The 27,834-nt window shown below is 51.4% G+C and overlaps 1 protein-coding gene across 1 annotated transcript; it reads right to left on the bottom strand.

The window, feature by feature from the left end:
• Window positions 1–143: 143 nt before the first annotated feature.
• ADAMTS15 (ADAM metallopeptidase with thrombospondin type 1 motif 15) lies at window positions 144–27,834 on the bottom strand. Its single transcript, XM_032284957.1, has 8 exons — window positions 26,491–27,834; window positions 14,471–14,603; window positions 13,835–14,002; window positions 13,310–13,593; window positions 7,208–7,385; window positions 5,660–5,841; window positions 5,378–5,553; window positions 144–3,729 (listed from the first exon to the last, which is right to left on the bottom strand). The coding sequence occupies exons 1-8, from the start codon at window positions 27,445–27,447 to the stop codon at window positions 2,955–2,957; spliced, it is 2,853 nt and encodes a 950-aa protein (XP_032140848.1). The 5' UTR covers window positions 27,448–27,834; the 3' UTR covers window positions 144–2,954.

Raw genomic sequence — 27,834 nt, forward strand, 5'->3', positions numbered from 1 at the left:
ACCCGGGAGCTGCACAGGACCAGGTGTGCCTGTCAAGATCACTGCTGTCTCCATCGCTCCGAGCACCATGGCTTGCACAAGCTGCATGTTCTGTGGATGTGAGGAATGCATGCACGAATAAGAAGCAGTGCAGAGGCAGGACACAGATTTTAAATACTTACAGCTTTATTAGGAGTAGGCTGTGGTCACCTCAGCAGCCAGTTCCCCTGTATACACAGTATACACAGCCCAGCCAGCACCCAGGTCCTTCCATCCTTCTGCAGTACATAGAATGCAAAAGAACCAAACACAACGGCAGGGAGGGAAGGTCTACCAATGAGGGTCAGTGTCTAGTGCTTCCAGGAGCCAACTGCCAGGCTAGGGACGCTGAAGTCCCTGAGACTGTCATCAGCTCCTGCCAGACCCCACTCCAGCATGACGAGGTCCGTAAGAGTGTTTGAGCCAGACTCCTCCAATCAGTGCAAGCAATGGGCAAAGGAGGCTAGGGAATCCTGAACCCAAAGCCGTATTGGTCCACATCCCACTGAAGAAGCTGTTGGGGCTTTCAGAATGTTCCTCTTCTGTAGACATAAGATACCACTGTAACTTTACTCCATCGCCAGAAACCTGTGCCTTAAGTCTAGTCTCTGCTCAGCCCTGGAGAGCATGGTTGCATTAAGGAAATAGTCAAAGGCAAACAAGACAAACTCTCTAGGTTGTCTTGGTCATGCTTCTTTTAAACAGGGAAAGAAGAAAAAAGAAAAAACACCACAACAGATAAAAGCACTGAGGCCTGGCTTGTGTCAGGAGCCAGAGTGGCTGTCCTTCTTTGAAATGGCTTGTAAAGTGATTGATGGCAAAAGTCACCCTGCTCTCCTGGAGGCCAGCCTCCTACCGATGGCACCTGTCTTCCCACCCACCCTCTCCCCCTGCCATCCTGCACAGCCCCCGTGCCACCCTCTCATCTTCAAGGAGGGAATGCACCAAGCACAGGGCGCAGTGCTGTCGTCGGCTAGCAAGGATCAGCTTCTGCCTGGTATCCTGGTCCCTTTTGTCCCTGTAGCCCCACAGTGCTCACTGGCACAGAGGGGTTCCCCTTCACTCAATCCTTCAGGGGTGACTCCAGCCCTGCTTCAGAGACTGGCACCTCCTCTGCCCTTGCATGAACTCTGTCCAAGGGCTCCAGCCCCGCGTTAGACCTGGGTGAGAACATCATCCCAGAGGCTTGGCTGGCTGGCTACTTGGTTTATGGATTCTGACTATTAGGGAAACCCACATAATAGAACTGAACTCTTCTCCCCCAGGAAGACACATGCTTTGATCTTAGCTCAAGTTCTCCACTGAGGTCCTGGATTCATCACCAACACTCAGAAGCAGAATGTCCTGTGTACACAGTAGGGCAACTGAACCTTCAAAAAACACCCAGCTTAGCCAAAGAAGCTCTAACCCCAAAATATCTCCCTACTTGGAGCTATGGAAAATGCCTGTTTCTATTTCCTGACATGTCTATAAGACAGACAAGTCTCCAGCAGTTCATACTAGTGGCTGCCAGGCCCCCTGGGTCAATCATTGATTCTTGGTGCCTCCTGAAAGCTACTCCCCAGAAGTCTGAAGAAAGAGGCCCTAGCTTCAGCTTTGGAGTCCCAGTAGGGACTATGGGGAGCAGGCCTCATCCCAGTGGCTGGACAGCTCAGTCTCCAAAGACTGAGTGTGGTGGAAGACCAGGTCACCACTGTTCCAGGGGAGGGACACGGCTGGGTTCCCAGTGAGCATAATCTGAGGTAGCAAACAGTGGAGAAGCGAAGACCTGGGGATGCAGTGTGACGTGCCCAGGGAAGACAGCAGTAGCTGTTGGAATGAAGACGAGTTTACAGGCACATAGGTATTCAGCACCTAGCCCTCCTAGGCACGTCCCATCCCTAACAGTGGGTGCAAGACTGTGGCCGCTGTCAGGGCTCTCTGAGGTGACACAGACCCTCCACCGAGAGCCTGCGTATATGTGCCTCTGTGGAGGAGGAAGCCATCAGAACTGCAGCCTCCTCCTCCCTATCCCAGGGTGACACCCCCCAAAGCCAGGCCCAGAGCTCAGCACCAACCCCAGCCCAATGACAGCAGAACCTCCAGAACTTCCCCCAAACTCCCTGCATCAGCCATAGACTCCATCACCCCTAGCAAGTGTCAACATCTTTCTGTAACGGCTGGCTCCATCCTGAAGAAGACGGCAGGCTCCCTACTGACTTTCTCCCCTACCTGCAGAGCCTCAGAGGACACTTCCATGGCAGCCCTCCCACTGGTCCCACCCCCTGCACGTCGGAGGGAGGAGAGGCTGCTTCTGTAAGGGAGGGCCAAGAGTGCAGGGTGAGAAACCTCAGGACTCCCCCTGCACATCCACATCCTCCAAGGTGGAGTGGCCAGGCTCCAGGGGCCCTAATCCCACTCTCCCCATGGCTTCTGCCCAGCCCCAGCCAGTTTTTATTGCTTAGTCCTTGTCAGTCCGAAAAGAAAAGTGGGCTAAAAGCACCGTAAAAACCCTGCCTTGTTCAGACACGGCTCAGAGCCCATGGGGCCACCTGAGGGTGCCAAGCTGCTGGGACATGGCTCTTCCAGCAGCCTGTGGCCTCCCTTCCGGGGGCCAGGGTCCCTGAAGTTCTGCCTGGAAGGTGCTTATCCTCGAAGTCCCTTGGAAACTGGGCCTCAGCACCTTCTGCCCGGCACCTGCACCTCAAAGCCTCTCCCCACAACCAACCTGAGGAGCAGGGCCTGAGGTAGACTGCGCGGGAGTTCCTGGGCTTCCCTCTGCCCAGTCCAGGGAGGAGGAGGCAACCTCTCGTCCTAGCTCATGGTCTTTGTCCCTGGATGTGGGTGACATCGTGGCGTGAGCCCCTGGCCACCGTCCTCTGCCCACTGCTCCAGCTGGCAGAACACTGGCACATCAGTGGGGTGGAGAGTGAGGGGGGAGAAAGGGATGACTGCACTCAGCACGGCCTGAAGACACAGAAGTCCAGCTCCTGGGGCTTGCGGCGCAGGTTGCACTGGTCCCGGGCCAGCAGCCGGCCTCCGTGGCCCACGCACTTCAGTGGGCGCCTCTTAAATCCCCGGCCGCAGCTCTTGGAGCAGGGTGACCAGGCGCTGACCTCCCACGTGGGGCAGGGCCCCCCGCAGGTCTGCGTCTCCACGGGCCGATGGGCTGCATCGCAGGCAGGGACCGCGCGCTGCCCCGGGGAGCCCCGGCAGTCCACCGCCCGCTTCTGCAGGCCGCTGCCGCAGCTCACAGAGCACGGCCCCCAGCTGCCCGCCACCCAGCGCGCAGGGGGCCTGTCGTCCGGCTGCTCCACCTGGTTGGAGAGGCTGAGGACGCTGTTGTGCAGGACGGAGGGGAGCCGGGGGTCCTTGGGATGGGAGGACTTGTCCTCCCGAGGCTCTTTGGGCAGATAGAAGGAGTAGCGGACCCGGGGCGGCGTCATCTTCCCCACGGAGAGGACCTCCACGGTCAGCGGCTCCAGGATGGGCCGGGAAGCCTGCAGGCTCTCCACCGCCGTGCCCGTGCCGCTGTATCGCAGCAGGCTGCCCTTCACCACCAGGTCCCGCTCCACTGCCGACACCACGAAGTGCCCGTTGAGCAGGTACTTGCCTTGGCTGTTCTTCAGAGCTAGGTAGTTGTCATCCCCAATCAGCCCCTTGTAGCCGCGTTGGCGGATGTCGATGCTTGAGGCGCCTGCGGGGATGGCCACCACGAAATTGTAGCCATGCCTGGGGTGGGAAAGGGGGGGTGTGCATTAGACAGAAGCCTGGACCTAAGAACCTCACGCTCCAGGATCTGTTTTCCTCAGTAAACCTAGCTTTCAGTGACTTCTGGCATGAGAGTAAACGCACAGGTTTTGGAGTTTGGGAGATCCCTGCCCCTTGGCGACTGGCGCTGGATAAATTGCCGAGCTTCTCCAAGCCACCACATCCTCACCTGTAAAGTGGAGCTCAGAATTCCATAGGCCTCATTGAATTGCAGGGAGGACTGAGTCCACCAAAGCAGGTCGCATGGTGCCTGGCACACACCAAGGATGTACAGACATCCACTATGAGGAGGAGGCAGGGGAGGAAGTAAGTCCACCTCCCAGAGCCTGAGGCTGGGAGCTCAATGCACTTAGAGGACACTGGTCCTGGAGGCAGGGGCGCAGATCCAGCCTGGCTCACACGCCAACTCCTCGTGATTTTAAGCAAGCCAGTGTCTCTGGGTTCTAGTGTCCTCATCTGCATAATGAGTGGGTTAAGCTAAATAAGTGGGTTAAGCTACGGCTCCTTCCAGCTCCAACAAGTTGTGAAAGGAACATCTGCCATTTAACCAGCGAAGCGAGCCTGGGGTATGTACCTCCCACTCCACACGTGGCCTCCCCATCACAGGTCCCTGCAAAGCACAGCCTGGAACGCCATCTGTCCTAGTGCCCGAGCTCCCAGAGACGGAGCTGGGCATCCTCCCTGCACATCACCACCCAGGGGCTCAGGAGAGGCTGTCATGTCCAGGGGCACAGTCAGGGCTCCAGGACAGCCATCTAGGCCTTTCCATCACCAGTCCCTGGACTCCCAAATTTTCTGGGCCAACCATAATCCCCATCCCCAAATGGGACCTCAAGTGCCTTGCCTGCCCCCTCTTCTTCCAGAACGTGGATTAGAGGTTTCCAAGGAGTATGTGTTTGACCTCAGGCAGCTCAAGCTGGGGGACCCAGATTCTGGAATTGGGACTAGATGCCCAGGGATTGCCCAAGACATGAAGGCTCCTTCAGTCCCAGTCACTCACTTGCTGTCTCTTGGCAGTTTATTGCCATTGTCACCTCATTCTAATCCCCAAGGTCAGGGCCTCAAGCCCAGGGAGAGGCTGGCAGGTGTCACATTCAGCCTCATCAAGGCGAAAGAGTAGTGGGCATTTATTATGCACCAGGCACAATGCTAACCATGTTACTTGGACTAACTCCCTTATTCCTCAGAAAAGCACACACGAAATAGCATATGCACTTTACAAGTGGGGACATCTAGAAGCCTGGAGATTGAGTTCGCTTGCCCAAGGTCATCCAGAAAATGGGTAACTGCAATCTGAATCCTATCAGTCTTACTCTAGAACACTATACAGACTCTGTCTAACAATTCTGCCCACCTTACTAAATAGCATCTCCTGTTAAGTGGGTCTTCCCCCAGCATTCATCTTTGTTTGCTGAAAGAATGAATGAATGAGTGGATGAACAAGTGAGTGAAGAAATAGCAGCCCTAGAAGAGTATGAGTGGCCTCTGTGGCAAGGGCACTGGCTGGATGTGACATTTACCCCAGTCTAACCCAAGCTTCCAATGCCTGGGGAAATTCCACCTCCCTCCCTTTGCTCCCTGGCAGCACCTTCCAGGGCCCAGAACTCACATGGGCTTGGTGAAGAGTCCTGTCACCTTCTTGCAGCTCTTATTGTCTCCCCCACACACCCCACACTTGTCAAACCTCTTCTTGGAGCCCAGGTTCCCATCGCAGCCGGCCTTGATGCACTTGCCTTGGACACAGACGGAGGTGGAGTCAGGAGAGCACAGCGTGCCATCCACCACCTGCAGTGCCCCAGGAGGGGAAAAAGAAGGAAGAGCAGGGCAGCTCAGACGATGCTCCCCTGAAGACCTGGTCCCTACTTTGTTCTCAGGCCCCCAGCTCACTCACCTTGGGTGCCAGCACATAGAAGTAGCCAGTGCCATTGGCTCGGCAGATGAGCTTGCACTTGTCACGGGGAGACACGCCTGAGTACTTGGGCACCCATGCCACGGCCAGAGTGAGCCGGTTGGTGCTATGGTTGTAGCCATTGAAAGCCTCACACTGCTCCTCCCGGAAGCTCTTTCCAGAGGCTAGGAGGGAGAAGCATAAGAAAGAAGTTGAAGGGAAGGGCCAAGGCTGGTGCAAAGGACAAGCCTCCCTCGCAGCCTGGCATGGCTCTCAGAGCCCTTCTCACCCTCATCACCAAAGCTGCAAGCTCTCCACATCTCAAAGCACTAAAGCAGACTAGGCCCAAAGGACCCAGGGCACAGACGAAAACACATCCCCTGAGCAATGCGCCACCTCCAGTAATCCAGCCTCACACTCCCTCTAGCTTGCAAACTATTTTCAGAATAATGTTACTCAGTGCATAAAACAAATTACATAGATTTATGACAATACCAATTACATCTGCTACACAACTATCTATATATTTTGAAACAAGTCTGTAATATACATGCTTTTTTGTTAATGTATTAAATATGATTCATTGCTGGGCACAGTGGCTCATGCCTGTAATCGCAGCACTGTGGGAAGCCAAGGCAGAAAGATCACCAGAGGTCAGGGGTTCAAGACCAGCCTGACGAACATGGTGAAACCCCATATATACTAAAGCACAAAAATTAGCCAGGCGTGGTGGCAGGCACCTGTAATCCCAGCTACTCAGGAGGCTGAGTTGGGAGAATCACTTGAACCTGGGAGGCGGAAGTTGCAGAGAGCAGAAATTGCACCACTGCACTCTAGCCTGGGCAACAAAGTGAGTGAGACTCTGTCTCAAAAAAAAAAAAAAAAAATATATATATATATATATATGATTCAGTAATGAACCTGATAATGACTGTAATTTTGAAGAAAGGATGAGCTTAAACAGCACTTTGACAATTCTGCAACAACCAAAATGTCATGTGAAAATATCCATGATTCCTACTGATGACAAAGTCACGGTATTTGTACTGCTATTGTAGTTTTGTTGCCTAACTGAAAGAAGGACTAAATTTTAGAAGGAAAACTTACTTAAGACAAATGCTAATTTCTATATGAAAGAAAGACTAAGTGTTAGATTGAAACAAAGCAACAGAGATGTAATTTGTTTCCCCAGCAAGTTCTTGGGCGCTATACTCCTGCTTACAAAGATGGGCGGGGCAGACCTCAGCAAAGAGGACTTCTAGTGTCTCATTCCCGTCAGCCGTTTAGTCTCCCAGACTAAGCATCAAGAAAGAAACACCTTTGCCGAGGGTGACTGGAAAGAGGAATGACCCCAAGAGGAATCTGCACCACTCCACCTGCTGGCTTTGTCCTGAAGCCCCTTTGTCATTAATAGGAATCCATGGTAGAAATACTAGACTACCTGAATTACCTGTGTACCCAATTACCACGCATTACGTGGAGTAGAGGTGGGGGGGGACCTCTGGCCTCACCTCCCCTGGGCCCAGGCCACCACTGCTCTCCCCACCTCACCTGAGCTGGGGCAGGGCTCCAGGTTGCAGGATCGGTATTTCACCCTCACTCCCTCGCAGTACTTGCCCCCGTTGGCAGGGGTGGGGTTGGTGCACTGCCTCCTGGCCAGCTGCACACCCCCACCACATGTGCGTGAGCAGGGGCCGTAGGGCTCCCATTTGGCCCAGGAACCATCCACCTGTGAGGAAGAGCCGGTTATACCCCTTGTCGGATCCAAGTGCCACACCCAGCCCCTTAGCCCATAGAAAAGCTACACTGTACAGCCTCCAAGTTCTCATCCCACCTTCCTGGAATGAAATTTGTGTTGTATCATGAAGGAAAAATCAATAAGCAAATGGTCAGTGTACACCAAGCCCACCCAACATTCCAACCAATTAATTAGCAAACAACGATTGCTCCCAAGTGCAAAGAAGGCTGCGTAAAAGAGAGGCCTCTTTGGGCACTGGAGTGAGACAGACATATTTTCCTTTTTTTTTTTAGGCAGAGTCTCCCTCTTTTGCCCACGCTAGAGCGCAATGGCATAATATTGGCTCACTGCAACTTCCACCTCCCAGGTTCAAGTGATTCTCCTGCCTTAGCCTCTCGATTAACTGGGATTACAGGTGCCTGCTACCATGCTTGGCTAATTTTTTTTTTAATAGAGATGGGGTTTCACCATGTTGGCCAGGCTGGTCTCCAACTCCCAACCTCAAGTGATCCACCCATCTCAGCCTCACAAAGTGCTGGGATTATAGGCGTGAGCTACTGAGCCTAGCCAGACCTATTCTGAACGAACTGTGCCCACACTATACCACCCTAGTGTGCTTGAGCAATGGCAAACCCTCCTTAGCTTTCCGGTGCTTCACTTGCAAAAATGGGGCCAATAACACTAATATTCGGGCCTGAGGTCAGGTGGATGACAGAAGCGGCCTAATGGGCATGACAATTCCCAGAACCACACTGGCCCAGGCAGAAGTTCAGAGATTCCTCTTATCTCACAGCTTGAGGGGATTAAAAGGAAAAAACAAAAAAGGTTCCCTTTATGTGTCGTTAGTGCATTCACAGGCATCTCGAAGGCACGGCCAGCCCCCAGCCTTGTGGATAAAAAATGTCGCCATAGATATTTGAATGTTTTTATTACTTTGTGTTCTATAATTCAGACTTTACTCCAGACCAAACTGATCTTAACCTTGATCAGGGGCTGTATTTGAGAAAATTTCACCATGAACCATTCTAATGTTTCTGTTAAGAAGAGGTCAAGATAAGACACTATTAAGCAATCCTAAAATTCGATTTGGCTTTGGGGCGAATTGTGCAGTGCTTTGGAGGGCTTTTCTTTTTTTTTTTTTAATTTTTTTAACAGGGTAGAAAGGGAATAAAACTCATAGTGTTCATGATGTTTTCCTTAGAATGACAGTAAAATGAGTTTGGACCCTCTGAGCACACATCAGCTGAGCAATAGAGGAAGCAGCCCCACTGTACTCGCCTGGAATTAAAACTCTGCCGCTGACCGTCCACACAGTGCCTAACTCACATGGAACTAAGCAGAAGCTGGCCGCATGTAATGGAAACACCTTAACCTGTGTACATAACCAGCAGATTTATTCACTCTGTCCTTCTGTCAGATATTTCTTATTTCATTGTGTCAACATGTCTGTTTGATCCTATTCAAAAAAAAAAAAAAAAAAGCACCACCACCCTCCTTCAACCTTGCTTTGGCCTGAAACTACTCAAACTCGTGCCTCACTCATTCCATCCTTTCACTCCCTGAGATGGTCACCCACGTTTGCTCCTCCCACACACTCACTCCCCAGAGCCTTGCACTGTGTGTTTTGTCCCCATCACACCCCGGAAACTGCCCTCTCAAAAGCCATCTGAAGACTGAAAGGCCTGTGCATAGGCCTCGTGATCTCCAAGTCTTCTTCAGCATGTGGCATTGTTCCTGCAGCTTGTGAGACAATGCTTCCTGGTTTTTATTTGGTTTCCTTGCTTCCTATTCGTACAACAAGTGTTTACTCTGCTCCTGCTCTGTGCCATTCACTCACTCCTTCACCAAACACTTGTGGAAGTCCCTGCCCTCAGAGCAATTCCTCCCTACTGGGGAGACAGACAATAAAAATGAATCCGTGAACAGCACTGGGTGGCTTCAAAGCAGCTGGTAGGGGGGAGTTGGGAAGGGCTGCTCTGGATTATGACGGTCCCTGAAGGAAGTACAGGAGGCATAAACTATGCAGACATCAGGGAAAGGGAATTCCAAGCAGAGGGAGCAAGTGCACAGGCCTGAGTGGGGATGAGCCTGGAGTACACCAGCATCTCCGGGGCCGGCATGGCAGTGAGATATGGACTCGCTCATTCTGAGCTGCGGCAAGGCTCCTAAAGGGTGCCAAGCAGACAACTGGCATGACCCAAGGCACATTTCAAAAGAGCTGCCATGGTGGAAATCATCTGTAAGGAGTAAGATCAGAAGCAAGGAGACCAGTTAGAGGCAACTGCAATAATCCAGGGGACAGGGGGTGGTGGCTGGGACCAGGGTGGGAGCAGACGAAGTGGTGAGAAGTGATTCTGGATCTATCTTGAAGACAGCGGCCACAGGGACTGTGGAGACACGGGGTGTGAAACATGTGAGAGAAATAGGGTTTCAGCTTGAGCAACTGGAATGTGGATTTACCAGCACAGCTCCAGGGGAGCTGACCAGGAGTTCAGTCTCACAGACGCATGTATAAGATGCTTATCAAGTGTCCAATGAACATATCCAGATTCCCTTAGAGATGTAAGTCCACAGTTCAGGAGCCAGGCCTGGGCTGAAGATGCAAATTTGGAGTCTTCAAGCTATTAATGGTATTTAAAGCCATAGTCTAGATGAATCAGCAAAGAGACTGAGGGTGGATGGTGAAGAGAGAAAGGACTGAGTGTTGAAGCACTCCAAACTTAGAAAACGAAAGTACAAGGAAGAAGCAGTCAGGGTGACGAGAGGGGCAGCGTGGAGAGGAGGAGAACTAAGAGGGAGTGGAGACCATATTCCAGCGACCAGAGCTCTGGGCTGCCACTAATGCTGCTAGCCAGCTGGGCGATGGGAGGAAAGGTAACAGTCACTGACCTTTGTGGTGTGCAGGCCATTTGGTGGCCTTAGTAAGAATTGTTTTGGAGAAATGATGGCAGCGAAAGCCTGTTTGGAATGGGCAGCAGAGAAAAGTGGGAAGACAGAATTGGAGACAGCAAGCGTGTACAACTCCTTCAGGGAACTTGCTGGAAAGGGCGTCAGAGAAACAAACCACAGAGGAAGTAGGATCATAAAAAGTTTTGTTTCCGATCGGAGAAATTACAACAGGTTTGTGTTCTAAAAGGCATGATTCAGCTCAAGATTGGGAAACACTGGCACTGAAGGAAAGAGAATTTATCAGCCATGTCCTTCACTGGCAAGAGGGGACAGGGTTCCGGTGCAAAGCACACAGCGCAGCCTCAGATCAGAGCAGGGATGATTCAGCCGCTGTAAAGCGGGCCCATGGAGAACAGGTGCAGAAGCAGGTCGGCCAGTGGGTGGGAGTTTCCTTCTGATTATTTGATTTTTTCCCCTTAGGGAAACAAGAGGAAAGGTCATCAGTGAAGGTTGAAAATGAGAAAGAAAGAGTTGGTAGTGGGAGGAGGGAGGTGATGGCGGGTGTGCACTAATGGTTTAGGAGGCAGGGAGAGTTAGCCAACTGGGAAAACGAAATGTGTGACTCCTGGGCAGCATTCTGGGCCCGACTAAGTTTGCAGGCCATCAAATTATTTTCCTTTTTTTCTTTTTCTTCCTCCCCTTGAGATGGGATCTCACTCTGTCACCTAGGCTGGAGTGCAGTGGTGTGATCATGGCTCAATGCAACCCCCGCCTCCTGTGTTCAAGTGATCCTTCTGCCTCAGCCTCCTGAGTAGCTGGAACTACAGGCATATGCCATTACCTCCCACTAATTTTTGTATTTTTTGTAGAGATGAGGTTTTGCCATGTTGCCCAGGCTGGTCTCAAAGTCCAGGACTCAAAGGATCCTCCCGCCTCAGCCTCCCAAATTGCTGAGATTACAAGTGTGAGCCACTGTATCCAACTCAGGTCATGAATTTAAACCGAGACCAGTAAGCACAATTGCACGTTTTTCTCCAACCATAGTCACCTGTGCAAGCACAACTAATTGTGTGAGTGAGTTGGACACAACCCAGATGGTGGCTTATCCAAGTATATCTGATGCAGAGAGACAGGGACAAGGGAGTCAAGAGCGTAGGCAAGGAAGTGATTTCAACAATGGACCATGGAATTTCAGCTCACTAAGGAGGAGGTGAGGGCAAAAGAAGGGTGAGGCATGATGGGAAGGTTGTCACAGCAATGGATTGTAGGCCCAGATGGGGTTGAAGAATTGTTGGAATCCAAAACCCAGAGGGAGTAATCTGGGAAGACAGGGCCTTGGTGGTAAGAATGGGATTCCTGAAACACATCTGTGGGAGCTGCAGTGATTTGTAAGATATGCTTTATTATCCGACCTTGCCCAATGAGAGCAGTGACTTCCATAAAGGTTTCATGGAAGGTTTCAGTTAAAACGCAGTGGCCAAGGGATTATTTAGGAAAGAGGTTGAGGAGGTGGTAGATCTTGCTGATGACAGACTGAGAATTCCAGAAAGTGCGGAAACATGGTGCTTCTCAGACAGCATTTTCTCCATCCAATATTATCTCAACTTCTCTCTGCAACCTCCAGCCTCATCTTTCCAGGAGGAGGCACTGGCCACATATTGCCTGTCCTCAGAAACTTCTAGTGACTGGCAATCAAGGTGGCTGCCATCTGGCCCCAAATGACCTTCGCAAAAACAGTTCCCTTAGAGTCCTCATCTACCGCAGCCTTTTAGGTCACTGACCCGCCCAGGACCTCCCATCTCCCTGCCTTGCTCTGTTTCTCTTTATGGGGATCCTACCCCATCCCAAACCCAACCTCCTCCTCCAAGTTTTCTCAGTCCCCTCTCATCATCACTAATACCCTGACCCCTGCCCTGCCCTGTGACACATTTTCATCCTTCCGTCCTTCCACATAACATGCGCTTCTCTGCCTCTTGTATTACGTTTCCAGCTTCCCCACTTGACTGTGAGCTCTCTGAGGCATGGCCTGTGTTTTATTTACTTTTCTGATCACTATAGTATCTTACACAGTTCCCTAAACACAGTGGGTTGTTGCCTAGCAAACAGTTGAAGGTTTCATGAGATATGTATCCCCAGAACATAGAAAAAGATTCTAAGTAATATACTCATCTCGGGGCAATTGATAAGGTGCTTGGTGGATGCTTTTTTGTGACATTGCCTCTGTGCCCAGAAAACTTGTACCAAGTCCTCCCTGAGCTGAGAACTGGGGACGGGGAGGGACAGTCAGCTTCAGGATCCGGGAAGAAGACAGATCTTTTATTCCTGCCCGGAAAAGTACAAATCCCTCTCCTATCCCCAAAACGAGACCTGAGGAAGATAAAGCTACTGTATTCAGAGAATATTTGGGATTCTGAACGTGCTCTGGTTTGGTTGCTATTCCTATTCATCAAGAAGGAAAAGAAGTATTGTTCAATTTTGTTTCTGCTAAAGAAAAACAACAATTGCAACAGAAATGGAAGCTTGGTTCAGAATACAGCCAATTCCTGAAGCTTGCCCAGGGCTCTGCTTCATTGCAGCTCTGAGCCCTGTTACTGCGCATGGTCCCCAGCTCCCTGGATGTGGAGCACACTGGGAAAGAGTGGATGAGGGAAGTAAGAGAGGAGCCAGTGAGTGAGCCACTCCTAACACCAGGTGTTCAGCTTTGAGCCCAGAGCTCCTCCCCAGGTAAGACAAGGCCTGGAGCTCAGGGCAGAGACCCCACCTCCTGCTGAGGACTTTTCCCATGTGTCTGAGGCCTCACCAAGTCCTCTGACCTGCCATAGCTTTTCTCTCCCATCTTAGAGTCCAGAAGGTGATAGGACCATATAGAAAGCAGTGAAGGCACAGCTCAGCAATGCAACAGTGATGGTCCCATGGCCAGTCTGTGATGGGCAGCTTCCTGGTAAAGACCAAGGGCAGGGGAGGCCCCCAGGTCTCCATCCCTTTTCTCCCAGCAGTACCCGAGCATGGCTCTAGCACTCACTCACCTTGTGCTTATTGAGGTTGTGTCTCTCCACACAAGCCCCTTTGAGGCAGAACTTGCCGTCGCCACAGCTGGTGCCATCAGCCCAGGGGAAGTGGCGGGTCTGGCACACCATCTGCCCTTTGGCTTTCCCAGTGCACCACAGCTTGGTGCAGTACTGCATGTAAGGACAGGGCTTGGAGCCCACACCAAAGGCCAGCTCACACTGCTGGCTCAGGGTGTAGCTGGTACCCGGCAGATCCTCGGGCAGGGAGATGGGCTTGCTGGGTTGGTCCAGGAGGCAGTCACCTGCAGAAAGCCAAGGGCGTTCATTAGGATGAGCTGGGAAGATAAGGTTTGGCTAGCCCAGAATCTGAATGGTAAGGGGAGAATGAACCAAGGGCAACTGGAATGCACTCATGTCAGAGCCCAGCTCCAAGGGGACATGACACCTTAGGTACAGAGGATGGAGAGATGGGCACCTCCACCAGGGCCAGCAGCAAAGCCTCCTCCAAGGTGGCCCCATTCCCCTCCCACTGCCCTGGCTCACCGTGCCCGCTGTCCAAGAAGTCGGTGATGATGGCAGCACTGCAGGCTGACCAGGGGTTAGCGCGGTCAATCTGGATGAGGGTTGGGGACATCATGTGGTTGGCTCGGAGCTTCCCAAACACCTCCTCACAGACTTTCACATTGTCGTGGGGCATGTTGAACACGTGGCCTGTGGGTGAGGCAAGAGGACTGAGAGGGCAGGAGGAAGGACAAGGGGGTTGGAGGGAGAAATGGGGCAGGGGAACTAGAAAGCTTATGTCAGCGTTCAGGCTGGTCATTGCCACCTATCGACAGACTGCTTTCGAACGTCCTGGAGATCATGTTCTTGTGTTTCCTGTCCCCTCCATCAGGCTGTCGGCTCCCCGACAATAGAGTGTACTAACTCCTTGTCGTTGACATGGTGTCCCCACAGTATCTAAGTGCTGAGACACCCTGCCGAGGGGCTCAGATCATGTCACTGGCCAGCAGGGCTGGGGCGATTGGAAACAGTAAAACAAAGCTGCTGCTAAGGCTCGCTGTGCCCTAAGAAGGGATCGTAAGGCTTCAGAACACAAAGGGGCAAAGACACACATCTCCCACCCTCCAGGGCATCCCAGGCAAACCCAGAAGACCCCAGGAGGAGCTCATCCAGCCTCACCCAGCTCATGGGCAGTGGTGAAGGCTGATGGAAGCCCATCGTCCTCGATGACCGAGCAGCTTCTCTTGGGGTCGCACATGGTGCCCACGTCAGCCATGCCCAGGGTGTCGCAGGTGGTAGCTCCACACAGGTCCTGCAGGGTGGGGGAGAAGCAGAAGCCAGCCTGAAGTTAGAGACAGTGACAGAAAGGACCTGAAGGGAAGAAATGGCATCCTATGGGACATTCCAGCTCATCTCATTCCAACCTCACTAGGCCCAGCACCTTCCAGCGGGCCCTTGTTCCTAGGGGGTTGTGAGATTGTTCACAGAATCAACCCAGGCTGAGGGAGAAGACCAGGAAGAGCTCTGTGGCTCACCAAAAAGACTTTGCCCAAACCCTGTGCAGGGAGGTCCTCTGGAAGGAAATTAGGAGGTACCAAATTAAACTACAAGGGCCACCACTTTATAGAGAGACGGCCCTCCAGACCAGAAAAACGGTGACTCCCATAGCCAGGGGAGGCTCGCTGAGGCAAGGGAGGATGCCAGTCCCATTCCCACCCAGAGGCAGCTTCGAGCAGCCTCAGTCTTTGCTGGGCTGCCTCTTGGCCAACCATCAATTAAGTTCAGATTCTCAGCCAGAGGGCTGCCAGCCAAGGACCCACCCATGCCAGCGATTTGGCTGCCTTAGACTGGGAGGAAGCAGTGAGGTGGACCCAGTCCCTCATCCAGACACAGTTCCATTGGCTACAGAAGCTCAAGGGAGCACAGGCTCAGTGGCTGCTAGGAAGAAAGATACATGAAATGGAGAGATAGCCACCTAAGCAGGAAGGTCTCTCGTTTTGTACTGAAGCTTAACTTGGCTGCAGAAGCCAGGGTCTCCAGCAGCAAACTCTGACAGGAAGTATTCCCAGGGGACCCAGAAAGGCAGGATAGGGATTCCGGGGTGGACATTTCAAAGAACTTACTGAGCATCACAAGCCAGAAACACTTCAAGGTACCTTAAAAGCCCAAGAATTGGAAATAGGATAAGACATTTGTGTGCATTCTGCTCCTCTTAAGAAAACGTGGGTGCCGTGGCTCATGCCTGTAATCCCAGCACTTTGGGAGGCCAAGAATCATCTGAGGTCAGGAGTTCAAGACCAGCCTGGCCAACATGGCAAAACCCTGTCTCTACTAAAAATATAAAAATTAGCCAGGCATGTTGGTGGGCACCTGTAATACCAGCTACTAGGGAGGCTGAGGCAGGAGAATCACTTGAACCAGGGAGGCAGAGGTTGCAGTGAGCTGAGATTGCACCATTGCGCTCCAGCCTGGGTGACGAGAGCAAAACCCCATCTCAAAAAAAAAGGGGGGGGGGTGTTGAATCAGTGATGCTGGTTCTCTCTTCATTACATCGCTGCCTTCAATATATAAGGCATTCTTCATTTCACAGGAAGCTACTGCATCACCTCATTTAATCCTCACAATAGGCTTAAGATGCAGACATATTATCATATCTATTTGTCAAAGGTAGAAACTAGGCGCATGCTCACAGTTCATCAAAGACATGATGTATTAAATGCTGACACCGCATGCACTTTGCACGCATGACCCTATTTAATCCTCACAACATCCCGCTGAAATAACAACTGCTACTACCACCTTCCACAGGCAAAGAAGCACGTGTCCGTATGCCTGTGCCTGTGTATGCAAGTCCACGTGTGCATCTGTGTACATGCTGGCAAGGGGCAAAGTTGGGCAGCGGCACAGTGCAGGGAGCCAGGAGCCAGGGGGCATGGGAGGAAAAGCAGTCAGAGTACAGAAAATCAGCAAAATTTAATCCAAAGCACTCAGAAGTTTACCACCTGAGCAGTCAAACTTGGCTTCCCACGGTCAGGTGATAGTCACACCTCCTAATGAGTGAACAGTTATTCCACGGGTGACCAGCCTGAACCCAGGTGCACCAGAGGCAGTGACGTGTACCCTGCACACCCGGCCAGGTCGGCCGCCTATGCTTGCTGGAAGCACTTCCTCCGCTTCTGGGAGCCCCAGGGAGGACTTCTCTTCCCATATTCTTTCCTCTTCAAAGACTCACTCTCCCAGAAAGTTTTCCTTCCCAAGAGCTCTGAAACCTAGAAAACAACCACTGCAAAAACTTGGGAGGGGCCCAGGTGCAGCAGCTCAGGCCTATAATCCCAGCACTTCAGGAGACCAAGGCAGGCAGATTGCTTGAGTCCAGGAGTTCAAGACGAGGCTGAGAAACATAGTGAGACCCCGTCTCTACAAAATATAAACAAAATTAGCCAGGTATGATGGTGCACAGCTGTCATCCCAGTTACTCAGGAGGCTGAGGTGGGAGGATCACTTGAGCCTGGGAGGGTAAGGCTGCTACAGTGACCCGTGATCACGCCACCACGCTCCAGGGTGACATAGCAGGACCCTGTCAAAAAAAAAAAAAAAAAAAAACCTTGGGAAGGGACCTTCACCAGACCAGCAGACCAGCAGTTTAGGCAATTTAGAGAATGTGACAGCTGAGGAACATGGATCAGCGTGTGAACTGTGGGGAAGGGGGCCAAGATGAGGAGGGAAGAGATGAAGGCTCTTGCAGGGGCATAGTGAAGGATATAGGTGTAGGAGACATGCAGTGTGGGACCCAGCAAGGCTAGGGCTCTGGACATTCTAGCCCAGCAGTTGCAGCCTGTGGGGGCAGGCACCTACCCTTGCCTCTAGGCTGCCTGCACACTGCTGGTCTGCGTGAGAGGGAGAGGGCAGAGGAATAAGAAGCAAGAAGCCTGGATTCTGGTCTTGGCCCCATCACTAAGTAGATGTGTGACTTTATCCAAGTCCTCTCTCTCTGCAGGGCCTTGGTTTCCTGCTCTGGGGGAGGGCCAACTTTCAACTAGATCTGAATCAACCAGTGCTGTCAGCCTCTGCTCCTTCCCCAGTCCCAGAGCATGCAACCCCTTCTGGCCCTGTAGGTTATAAAAGAAACTCACAGAATGACATGTTTTTAGAAACCCAAGGAACATCTTGTCTACTGACCCAAGTCACGTAGTTGATAGCACTTGCTCTAAGAAAAGTGAAAGTCACCCATGTGGAAAGTCAGAGTCCTGTTCCCAACCCTGCTCTTCAGAAATGCCTAGAGCAGGCAGGATGCAGTGGCTTGTGCCTGTAATCCTAGCACTTTGGGAGGCCAAGGCGGGAGGATCACTTGAGGCCAGGAGGCCAAGACCAGCCTGGGCAGTATAACAAGACTCCATGTGTACAAAAATTAAAAGGAAAGAAAGAAAGAAAAGAAAGAAGGAAGGAAGGAAGGAAGGAAATAAATGAAAAAAAGATAAAGAAAGAAGAGAGAGAGAGAGAAAGAGAAGGGAGGAAGGGAGGAAGGAAGGAAAGAAACTGCTAGACCAGATTGAACACTCAGACTGGGATGTCGAGGGCGTCTGGAACTCAGCCACCCTGCAGCCGCCTCTGTGGCTGGGAAGTCCTTATGGCCAAAAGCCTCCTTCCTCCTAGGGAGGGTGGATTTTCTCTGAAGCAAAGACATGCAGCTGCAGGCCCTTCTTGGCCAGGAGCAGCCTGTTCTTTCCATCAAGAAGTCCCGGTTTCCCTGGATCAAACAAGAGGAACAAGGAAAGAGACGGCAAATTTCCTGAGGGTAAGAGTGGCTCTGGGAGCAGCCATCCTGCAGTAACCAGCATCTTCACTGTGGGAAGACACAGCTGTGTGGGGTCAGAAGCTCTGCCTGTCCTCCTCCCCACCCCGGCAGGGACTCAGTGAAGAACCACTGGGCCTTTGCACTTTGAACGCCTACGAGTGCTTGTACAGGGGCCCAGTAGTGCCTCATTTGTGGCATCAAATATCTCCACCCTTCTGGAATGAACTCAGAGGCACTCAAACCGCCTTAACCTCTTTAGCTCAAGCGCTTGTCTCCAAAAAACAGGAGCTGTTCTGCCTTCTTCCTCCTGGAGGGTGTAGGCATTCCTAACCCAGCCCCTACCTGCCTCACGATTGCCAGCATTTGGCCATTTCTCTTAGTAGCTGCAGCTGCTTTTCCAGATGATCCTGGAATTATCTTGGCCAGGAACCTAATCCTCCTGGACTGTTATTTTCTAACTGCCCCTTCTTATAAAATAATTTAGGACTGGAGCCACAACTTAAATAAATAAACAAGGATAAGAGCTGGCAGTGGCTTGTTTACCGCTGTCGATCTGTACACACCTCCACTGCAATTCCCACCAGCTGCCTTCCCTGCGAACCTCCTTCCTACCTCCTCTCATTTCCCAGGCAGATACCAAGATGCTCAATGTTTTCTAGCAATACAAAGAGAGAGGGATGCACAAAAATCAAGCACATTAACTTTTTTTTTTGAGACTGTGTCTCGCTCTGTTGCCCAGGCTGGAGTGCAGTGGCATGATCTCAGCTCACTGCAACCTCCACCTCCCGGGTTCAAGCATCTCATGCCTCAGCCTCCCAAGTAGCTGGAATTACAGGCATGCGCCACCACTCACCCGGCTAATTTTTGTATTTTTAGTAGAGACGGGGTTTCACTGTGTTGGCCAGGTTGGTCTGGAACTCCTGGCCTCAAGTGATCCGCCCACCTCGGTCTCCCAGAGTGTTGGAATCACAGGCGTGAGCCACCACGCCCGGCCGCACATTAACATTTTTAATGTGGCAGAAGACATGTGCATTCTCATGTAGTGGACTTCCTGCTTCCACTGAAGTTCTAGGCAGGAGAGCCACAGCTCACCTTTGTGGCTACATCATAGCATCCAGGTACTATACTCACAAGATGACTTGCGGGCTGTTCTCTGATGTTGTAGATGAGGAAACTGAGGCTCAGTGACTTGAGATTATGCACCCCAGTCCACGTGGCTATCGAGCGAAGAATGAGGTCCCAAATCCAAAGCTATGTTCTTTGATCTCAATCATGCAGCTCTAGTTAGGAGACTATAATTACTGGTGAAAAGCACCCTGTGCTAGTATTACTGCTGTGCCTTTAACTTGTTTCCCATCTGAATCTCTGCCATGCATCACTGTATTTCCTTGTCCAGCCCAAAATCCATGTCTGTTTGTAATCCCCAAGGATGGGAGGGCCTTGCTTTGCTAGAAGTATAAAATCAAGCAATTCAGTGCCTTGGCAATGTGACTAAGAATGTTAGTTACTTCTACTGGCAGATTCTGTTTCACTGGCATATAAATCCCTCCAGATGTACAAAACGGTATTATTGCAAGAGAATGAGGTAACCAAAACAACAATAATTACCTCAATGAGGAAGAAGAGGAACCCCAAGCTTGCAAGAAGGCTAAATCTTCTATAAAAAAATCACTACTTCAAGAGAAGATGCCTACAGATAGAGTGATAACAACTAACATTTACTGACTGGCAATTTGTGCCAGAGGCTGTCACAAGAGCTTTACATTCCTTTGCTCATTTAATCCCCACAGCTTTAGGAGGAAGATGACATTATCAGGGTCCATCAGACAGAAGAGACCCAGAGAAGGTAAGTAACTAGCCCAGGTCACACAGTAAGCCCAAGGTTAGAGAAGAAGCGGACAGAGTAGGGTTGAAGTCCAGGCAGTGCAGGCAGCTGCAGGGTTGAGCTCTCACCATGACTTCCGGCTGCTTCTAGTGCATATCACGCCAAGAATGGAAGGCCCCGCCCTATAGCTCAAGCAAGTGCTAGTTGACACTGAGTGGAGAGAGTCCTGGGGAAAGGGAGAGGAAGGATTAAGTGCAGAGCGTGCTCTAAGTGCACTGTCTGCACCGCCTCGCTGGTTGGGCAAGCCCCTGGCTCCTTACCCCACACCTGCATTGACACACTGACCCCATCCCTGCCCTGCCGTGCACCCTGTCTGCTGACTCCAAGGTGAATTAAACACACTCCTCTCTGGAGCCCCTCCTTTCTTCAGGGCAGAACCTCATGGCAAAGAGCCAAGATGAAATGCCAGAGGAATCTAAAACTCCCTCTCCCAACCCTGTAGACTGACAGCCTCAAAAGCTGGATGAGTGATCCCCAGGAAGGGAGGTGAGCTACTGAAGCACCCAGAGCTACCAGCAGCCCTTGCACTTCTGTCTGCACCTTTCTTCCAAAATCACCTGCTGCAGCAACTTGCAGGGACCCACGCAGAGGCTCACAAAGACTAAAGAGGTCCCTGCCTAGAAGGAGTTTACAGATCAGTGGGATTAGCAAATGCTGACATCCACAGCTTCCATACAAAAACAGGAGCAAGCATGAAGCATACTTGCAAATGCAATGGGACAGAGTGCTTTAAATCAGGACTATCCCAAACTTGAGTCTGGCAAGGGCTCTGTAGCTAATTATTCAAGAAGAAGCATGTACTGAGTGGCTACTAAGGTAGTGATGATAAACTGCCATAATTGGGGACCTATTCTGGACCACTAAGTAACACTTATCTTTCCAACAGCCCTGTAAGTGAGGTATCATGTCATCATCATCATCATCCTTCTAAGGATGAGGAAAGTAAAGTGCAAGTAGCTGACTCATGCAATGTCCATTGCTAGAGCATTCGAGCCCCTGGATTCATACTCAGCTCCGCCTGACTCCAAGCCTGTGTTCTTTCCATCATGCCACGTGATCAAGTCAAGGTGTCAAGGAAAGGTTAGAGAAAAATTCCGGAGGTGAGAGAGGACTCAGAAAACTATAGAGGAGTTCAAAGGCAGGAGAGCAAGACCTAAAGAAAGAGAAAAACTCACTTGCCTTTCTAACTGGACCAGTGGTTAAAAATAAAAGGATTCCCTCCAACCTTCCTGCCCCATCTGCTGACATTAGTATCAGTCAAACTCATTTGATGTAATTGAAGAGAGACAGCACTCATCCTGCAAGACAGAGAACCATCATATTCCACTCCTCCCTCTCTTCCCACTCTTCCCTCCTGTCTCCCAGAAGGCATGGTGTTTCCAGTTAGTGGCCAAGAATAACAAATTATTAAATACTAAATCTACCAATGACCTCTCTCTCCTAATATCTTCCAAGGCCTGACTTCAAGAAAGATCCTAATGAAATCATGATCCTTTTCTATTGTGTAGGGAGATACGTGTAACATACGTCTTATCACTTCGTTATTGACTATTTTTATCGGAACACTAACTTTCACTGCCTTACAGCAAGTGCTTTATCACCAAAAGAACTGGTGTCTGCTTCACATTCAGTTCTAGAATGCTCTTCCACTCTGCGCAGTGTAGGACGTCCCCAGTGAAACACAGTACTGCTCAAGGTCAAAACAGGAAGATAGCACCAAGCTTGGGGTTGGGAGAGGGGAAAAGTCAGAGTACAAAAGAAGGGAATAAGGAGGAAGAGAAAGATGGCAAAGATCCTACCTGGATGGTCCCAAAAGAAGAAGGCTAGAGCGTGGAAGAAGAGTGAGAAGAGAGGGAAAAGAGATCGCATCAAATGACACTAAGAGGCAACAGGAAAAAACAAAATGAACAAAATAGACAGGGCGCAGTGGCTCACGCCTATAATCTCAGCATTATATTATATAGTCTGGCAAGGGCTCTGTAGCTAATTATTCAACAAGAAACATGTACTGAGTGGCTACTAAGGTAGGATGATAAACTGCCATAATTGGGGACCTATTCTGGACCATTTGTTCGGTCTGGACCATTTGCCTTTGGGAGGCCAAGGCAAACAAATTACTTGAGTCCAGGGGTTTGAGACCAGCCTGGGCAGCATAGCAAGACCTCGTCTCCAAAAAAAGAAAATATATTTTTCATTAGGCTGCGTGACACACACCTGTAGTCCCAGCTACTTGGGAGGCTGAGCTGGGAAAGGCAGTGGACAGTATTATAAGCAACTTTTTGTCAATGAATTTATAATTCAAATGACATGGAAACATTTCTTGAAGAATATAAATGACCAAAGCTCACTCAAGAACACTTCAATATATATCTGCTTTAAAAATGAAATTTTTAGTTAAAAATGGTCTCACAAAGAATACGACAGAGGTCAGGCATGGTGGCTCACACCTGTAATCCCAAAATGTGGGGAGGCTGAGGCAGGAAGATCCCTTGAGGGCAGGAGTTCATGATCAGCCTGGTTAACATAGTCAGACCCTGTCTGTACAGAAACAAATTAGCTGGGCACAGTAGCACAGGCCTGTAGTCCAGCTGCTCAGGAGGCTGAGGTGGGAGGATCGCTTGAGCCCAGGAGTTCAAGGCTGCAGTGAGCTGACGCCACCACTGCTCCCCAGCCTGGGTGACAAAATGAGACCCTGTCTCTAAAAAATAAAGAAATAAATGAAAAAGCAGACAGAATAACCATAAAATACAAGTCCTAAAACAAAATAAAGAAATAAAGAAGAAGCAGGCCAGACACAGTGGCTCATGCCTGTAATCCCAGCACTTTGGGAGAATGAGGTGGGCGGATCACCTGAGGTCAGGAGTTTGCGAACAGCCCGGCCAACATGGTGAAACCCTGTCTCTAAAAAAAAAAAAAAAGAAAGAAAATTCTAGAAATAAATGAAGAAGCAGACAGTAAAACCATAAACCACAAGTCCTTAAAAAAAATAAAATCAATCCAAAGGAAGAAAGGTCACAGATAGCAAAGCAGACAGTGAAACGGAGGAGAGTGCATCTGATGACATAGGAAGCAGCTCCCCTCTGCAGCCCCCGCTCCCCTTCCTGCTCCCACCCCTTGGAGTGCTTCCACAGCTTCGCATTCTGCATTCCGGAGAACGCCCCTCCTTCCCAACAGGGCTGGTCTGGCACTTAGTACATCCTATTGAAATTAGTCGTTGTCTTGTAAGCTCCTATTACAAGGTGAATTCCTGGTGACCGGAGGCCACTTTTTTTTTTTTTTTTTGAGATGGAGTCTCTGGAGTGCAGTTGGCGACATCTCGGCTCACTGCAACCTCCGCCTCCCCAGTTCAAGCAATTCTCCTGCCTCAGCCTCACCGAGTAGCTGGGACTGCAGGCACGCACCACCATGCCCAGCTAATTTTTGTATTTTTAGTAGGGATGAGCTTTCACCGTGTTGACCAGGATAGTCTTGATCTCCTAACCTCGTGATCCGCCCGCGTCGGCCTCCCAAAGTGCCGGGATTACAGGTGTGAGCCACCGCGCCCGGCCTAGGCCACATTTGATTACTATTTGTAGCTCCACAGCCCAGCGTAGTACCTAGAAATAATAATAAATCATGCTCGAGTGGCATTTTTGTTAGAGATGAGAAAAAGATTGAGAAGGATAAACTGGAATCCTGGTGAGGAGCCTTTATGCCAGCCTGACACCTGCTGTAATGGGGTGCACGAGCTATGGAGTCAGATAGTTGTTGGGAGGGCAGGACAAGAAGACTGTGTTTGTCTCACAATCACCACAAAATAAAAGTGTAGAAAATGAAAACAAATAATAATAATAATAAATAATGCTCAACAAGTACTAAAAGAGAGTACAAATAAATGAATGAAAGCCATTCTACCACAAAGGGTTACCCAAACGGCAGTTATTGGACCTAAAGACAGAGAAGTCTCAGGAAATGAGGGCCTACCGAGCCTCATCATTAAGTACCTGGCTCCTAACACCCAATGCAACAAGAAACCAAAGAAACTTTTCTCCTCCTAGAAATAAATGAGAAAGACTCTGGCTCTAGTTCTTCACGGGTTCTGGTTCCAGTCCTGTGCTGACCTCACCCTGCTGTTATGAGCCTGGAGGCCGATCACTTTGCAAAATCAGATGTGCACTTTTCTCCATGAACTTATTCTGAATCTTTAAGTAAACTCCTCAAATTGTCGAAATACTTCTTGTATAACCACTGTATTCCCCTTTCCGGACAGTTATGGTTTCTGGGGACTGCAGCTACCTTAATCTTAGAAAGAGCAGCAACTCGCTCCTGTTCTTATCGAATACTGTACCTTCTCCCAGAGAGTTCAGGACTGAGAAGATCCTGAGACTCTCAGAATGTAGTCTGAGCTGGTGAGGAGGTGGGGGAGAGGTGTTTACTCTAAAGCGTAAAGTACATACCTTGATGGCGGCCCTGCCAACACTGAAGCTCCACTCAGGATTTGCTCTCTAGACGCCTAAGGGGAAGGCAGCTTCTAAAAGTCACATCTTGCACATCACTGCTTCTGACCCAGTGGTCATGCATCTTGTACCCATTATGCACGGACAACACAGCCCTCGGGGCGTTGAGCACACACCACTGAGAAATAGAAGCTGTCAAGCTGTTTGATTGCTTCTTCTTCAAAAGGCGGGCTCCTTCTGATGGCACGGTCCCTTTTCCCAGCAGGAGTTCTCTTCTTAGGGCTGACTCCAGAAACCAGCCTTCACTACTAGGCTGCAGACGCTGAGGTCTTTTGTTTTGCAGCCAGTGAGCGACCTTTACTGGGTCAGCCCAGGTAGTGGATGGGGCAACAGCTGCTTTGCCCATTAAGATATCCTGTTCTTGGCCTTTGCTTTATTTCAAACCCCAGCAATCTAACTGCCAAGCAGGTCTGTGTGCAGAGGTCGAAGCCACCTCCTTTGCAGCTTCCCCGTGAGTCAGGCAGTGCTTGCAGGGGCTGGGCAGTGGCAGCGCAGCAGACCTCAGTTGGAAGAATGAGCACAAGGAAACAGACTCAGGCCAAATACTTCCCTAGAGAAACCAGGTGGCGGGAGGAGAAGAAGGCTGGGAAAGGAGGAAGTTCAAGTCCAGGAAGGGGCTAGCTGTGCCAGATGGGTTACTGTGGAAGACTCCAGCTCCAGCCTGTGTGCACCAGTCCAACTTTGAGTGACCATTTGGAAACAGTGGAAAGTTAGAGCCCCAAGAGGTAACCAAGGATTTCATGCCATCCCCAGAATGCTGTGGTTATGATAATAACAAAAAAAGAGCATGGCACAGATTCAAGTCACAGCCCCCCAAATCAGAAGCAGCAGCTCACTTGGATGGCCCTTCTCTTCCCAGCCTCCTGTGTCTGAGAAATTTCAATAATCCAAATACTCCACAGTACCCAATCACTCCAATACCTGTGAATCTAAATGCTCACAGTTATTGCTCCTTTGACATAGAATTATTTGACATAGAGTTTTTGCAAAAGGCAGGGCTGCTTCCTGGTCTGGGTCCATCCTTCTAATCTCAATACTCAGTTTCCTTCTAACTCTACAGCTGGAATCTCCAAATACTCTTGACTAAGCTCACACCACTTCCACCCCAGCAAGGGCAGACGCTGAAGCCCTGAAGTCAAGTGCGGTCATAGGAATTTTAGTGACTTGGGAGCAGGAGCAACCGTGACTGCTCTGCTCTGTAGTATACATCTGGGCAAACGGGTCACCCTCTGACAGCAAGGATACAGGAAAATTGGAAGAGATTTTCCCAACTCAGCTCCAAGTGAAACTCTACTTGAAACTCCGAGTGAAACAGTCCCAGCTCCAGACGGGTGCCCTAACTGCACTGCCTGCTCAGAATGGTCTGGAAGCCTCTTGGGCCAGGCCCAGCAGAGAAGGCTGTAGAAGCGGCAGTGAAGGAGGGATGCTCACAGTACTTTCTGGCCTGTCACTGCAACCCACAAAATATCTCAATGATTCCGTCCACCCCAATCCGGGCTTTCCAGGCCCAGTACAGAGAGAAAACAACATGTTACCCGAGAGAAATGTAGCAGGCGCTGACCTTGGATTACCTTCCAGTTCTACAACCCTTGAAAGGAGACCTCAGAAGGAGTCAGAGAAGACTCGGCCGCCCATGCAATAGGGGCGGGCCGTTTCTGCCCTCTCCAACACCTTCCTCAGAGCGTCTCCTATCGGCCTTGGACACAAACTGCGGCTCCGGGGCGGCAACTTCCTGGGTTCCGGCCCCTTGGCGCCTGATCCAGGAGGCGCTGATTGGCCGCGCCAGGCCAACACCTTCGGAAAGCGCAGGCTCTACTCCAATGGCCCAGATGCACGTGAGCCGCCGCTCCGCGGAGCCTAGGAGAGGTCTCTCCCTGGAAACTCCAGAATTGGAGTCGGAAGAGATCAAAGAGGTTTAAACTCGGGGGCATCGCACGTTACAAAGGGGATTTGGAATGCTAGGGAAGGTGACCCTAGCAGGGCTAGGGCTATCTGGGTGCAAAGTGACCGCAGATCAACTCACCTGCCTGGTGAAGAGGATGGCGGTGTCCCAGTACTCGGGATGTTTGTCACTCACTTTGTTCAGCTTCTTCTGCCAGGCACAGAAGTTGCGCAGCGTCAGGGCCGCGTTGCCGGTGACCTTGGGCCCGGAGTCACGATCTCTGAGAAGCAGCACCTTGACCACAATGATGTTGATGGGGTTGAGGATGCTGGGATGGCGGTAGAGTCGCGCCGCAGTCGCCAGCAGCGTCAACAGATAATGCTCCAGGTCCGCGCCGTGGAACTTGACCATTGACTCGTCCGCCACCACCAGCGTCTCCACGTACCGCGGAATGGACACGAAGCGCTTGGCGCGCCCAGACCTGCGCCGGCTGCTTCTCTCCCCCAACCCCGCCCGCCGCGGCTTGTACGGGTCCAGGGCCCGCAGGATGGCGGGGTTCCAGCCCGAGGCCACCCCGCAGCGAGAGGTGGGGTCTCCGGAGGGCCCGCCCGGGACACCCCGGCGCTGGAGAAGGTGTGCGCCCTGGCTGTTGCGCTGCGCCGCCGGCGCGCTAGCGTTGGGCAGCGGGCTAATGACATACTCGGCGCCTCGGTAGCCAAAGGCTCCGCGGAGCCCCCCGCACAGGCTCACAGCGGCGAACGAGTCCGGCTCTGCGTTCACGTCCCCGGAGTAGAAGCACCGTCGCAGGTCTGAAGAGCCCCTGGTGAGCCCCTGGAGCGGGACGCCCAGATGCTCAGTGGCAATGGCGGGTGCCAAGAACTGAGCATCCGGCGTCAGGTGTAGGTAAAAGTCCTCCTGAAATGCTGTGATCTGAAAAATGAGTCCCTGATCCCCAGAGTCCTCGGGACCCCGCCAGTAGTAGCGGCGGCCGTTGATGTCCGGGTCCAGTCGGATGGGAACCACTACCTCCCGCTCTGGCTGAGAGCCTCCAGCGGTTCGCCCGGCGAAAGCCAGGGTTAGGATGCCCAGAAGCAGCATGGCGCCTCTGGCAGCGCACCGCCGCGCTCTGGGAAGGGGCTGGGCCGGGTTCTCCGGCCGCGGACACGGTCTCCTTGCAGCCGGCACTCTGGAACTGCCAACGCTCCGGGACAGCCGGCAGCTCCCAGAAAGGAGAGCCACGGGAGGGAGGCTCCTCCCAGGGCTGCGAGCGTGCACCCGGCAGCCCGCGCTTCCTACCTGTGCCTTTCCAAGCAAAGCGCGCCCTGGGAGCTTAAGTACAATCGCTGTCAAGTGCAAGGACGAGGATTTGCAGCGCAGAACTAGCGGGAGGTGCCGGGCGGCTTCTTGCAGCCGCAGCCACTCGCAGCGCAGCAAGCCAAGCCAGGCGCCGGACGAGCCTATTAAAGGCCCCCTTCTCTTTGGACT

Source organism: Sapajus apella, unplaced genomic scaffold (genome assembly GCF_009761245.1).
Source record: "Sapajus apella isolate SASKATOON/1434 unplaced genomic scaffold, GSC_monkey_1.0 scaffold16, whole genome shotgun sequence".
NCBI classification, from domain to species: Eukaryota; Metazoa; Chordata; class Mammalia; order Primates; family Cebidae; genus Sapajus; species Sapajus apella.

Excerpts from the sequence above, each read along its gene's own strand:
- ADAMTS15 (XM_032284957.1), bottom strand. The coding sequence starts at position 27,447 with ATGCTGCTTCTGGGCATCCTAACCCTGGCTTTCGCCGGGCGAACCGCT. Across the intron at positions 7,386-13,309 it reads ACAACCTCAATAAGCACAAG|GTGGATGGTTCCTGGGCCAA; the intron begins GTGAGTGAGTGC and ends TCTTCCTCACAG. Across the intron at positions 3,730-5,377 it reads GGACTCTTCACCAAGCCCAT|GCATGGCTACAATTTCGTGG; the intron begins GTGAGTTCTGGG and ends TTCCCACCCCAG.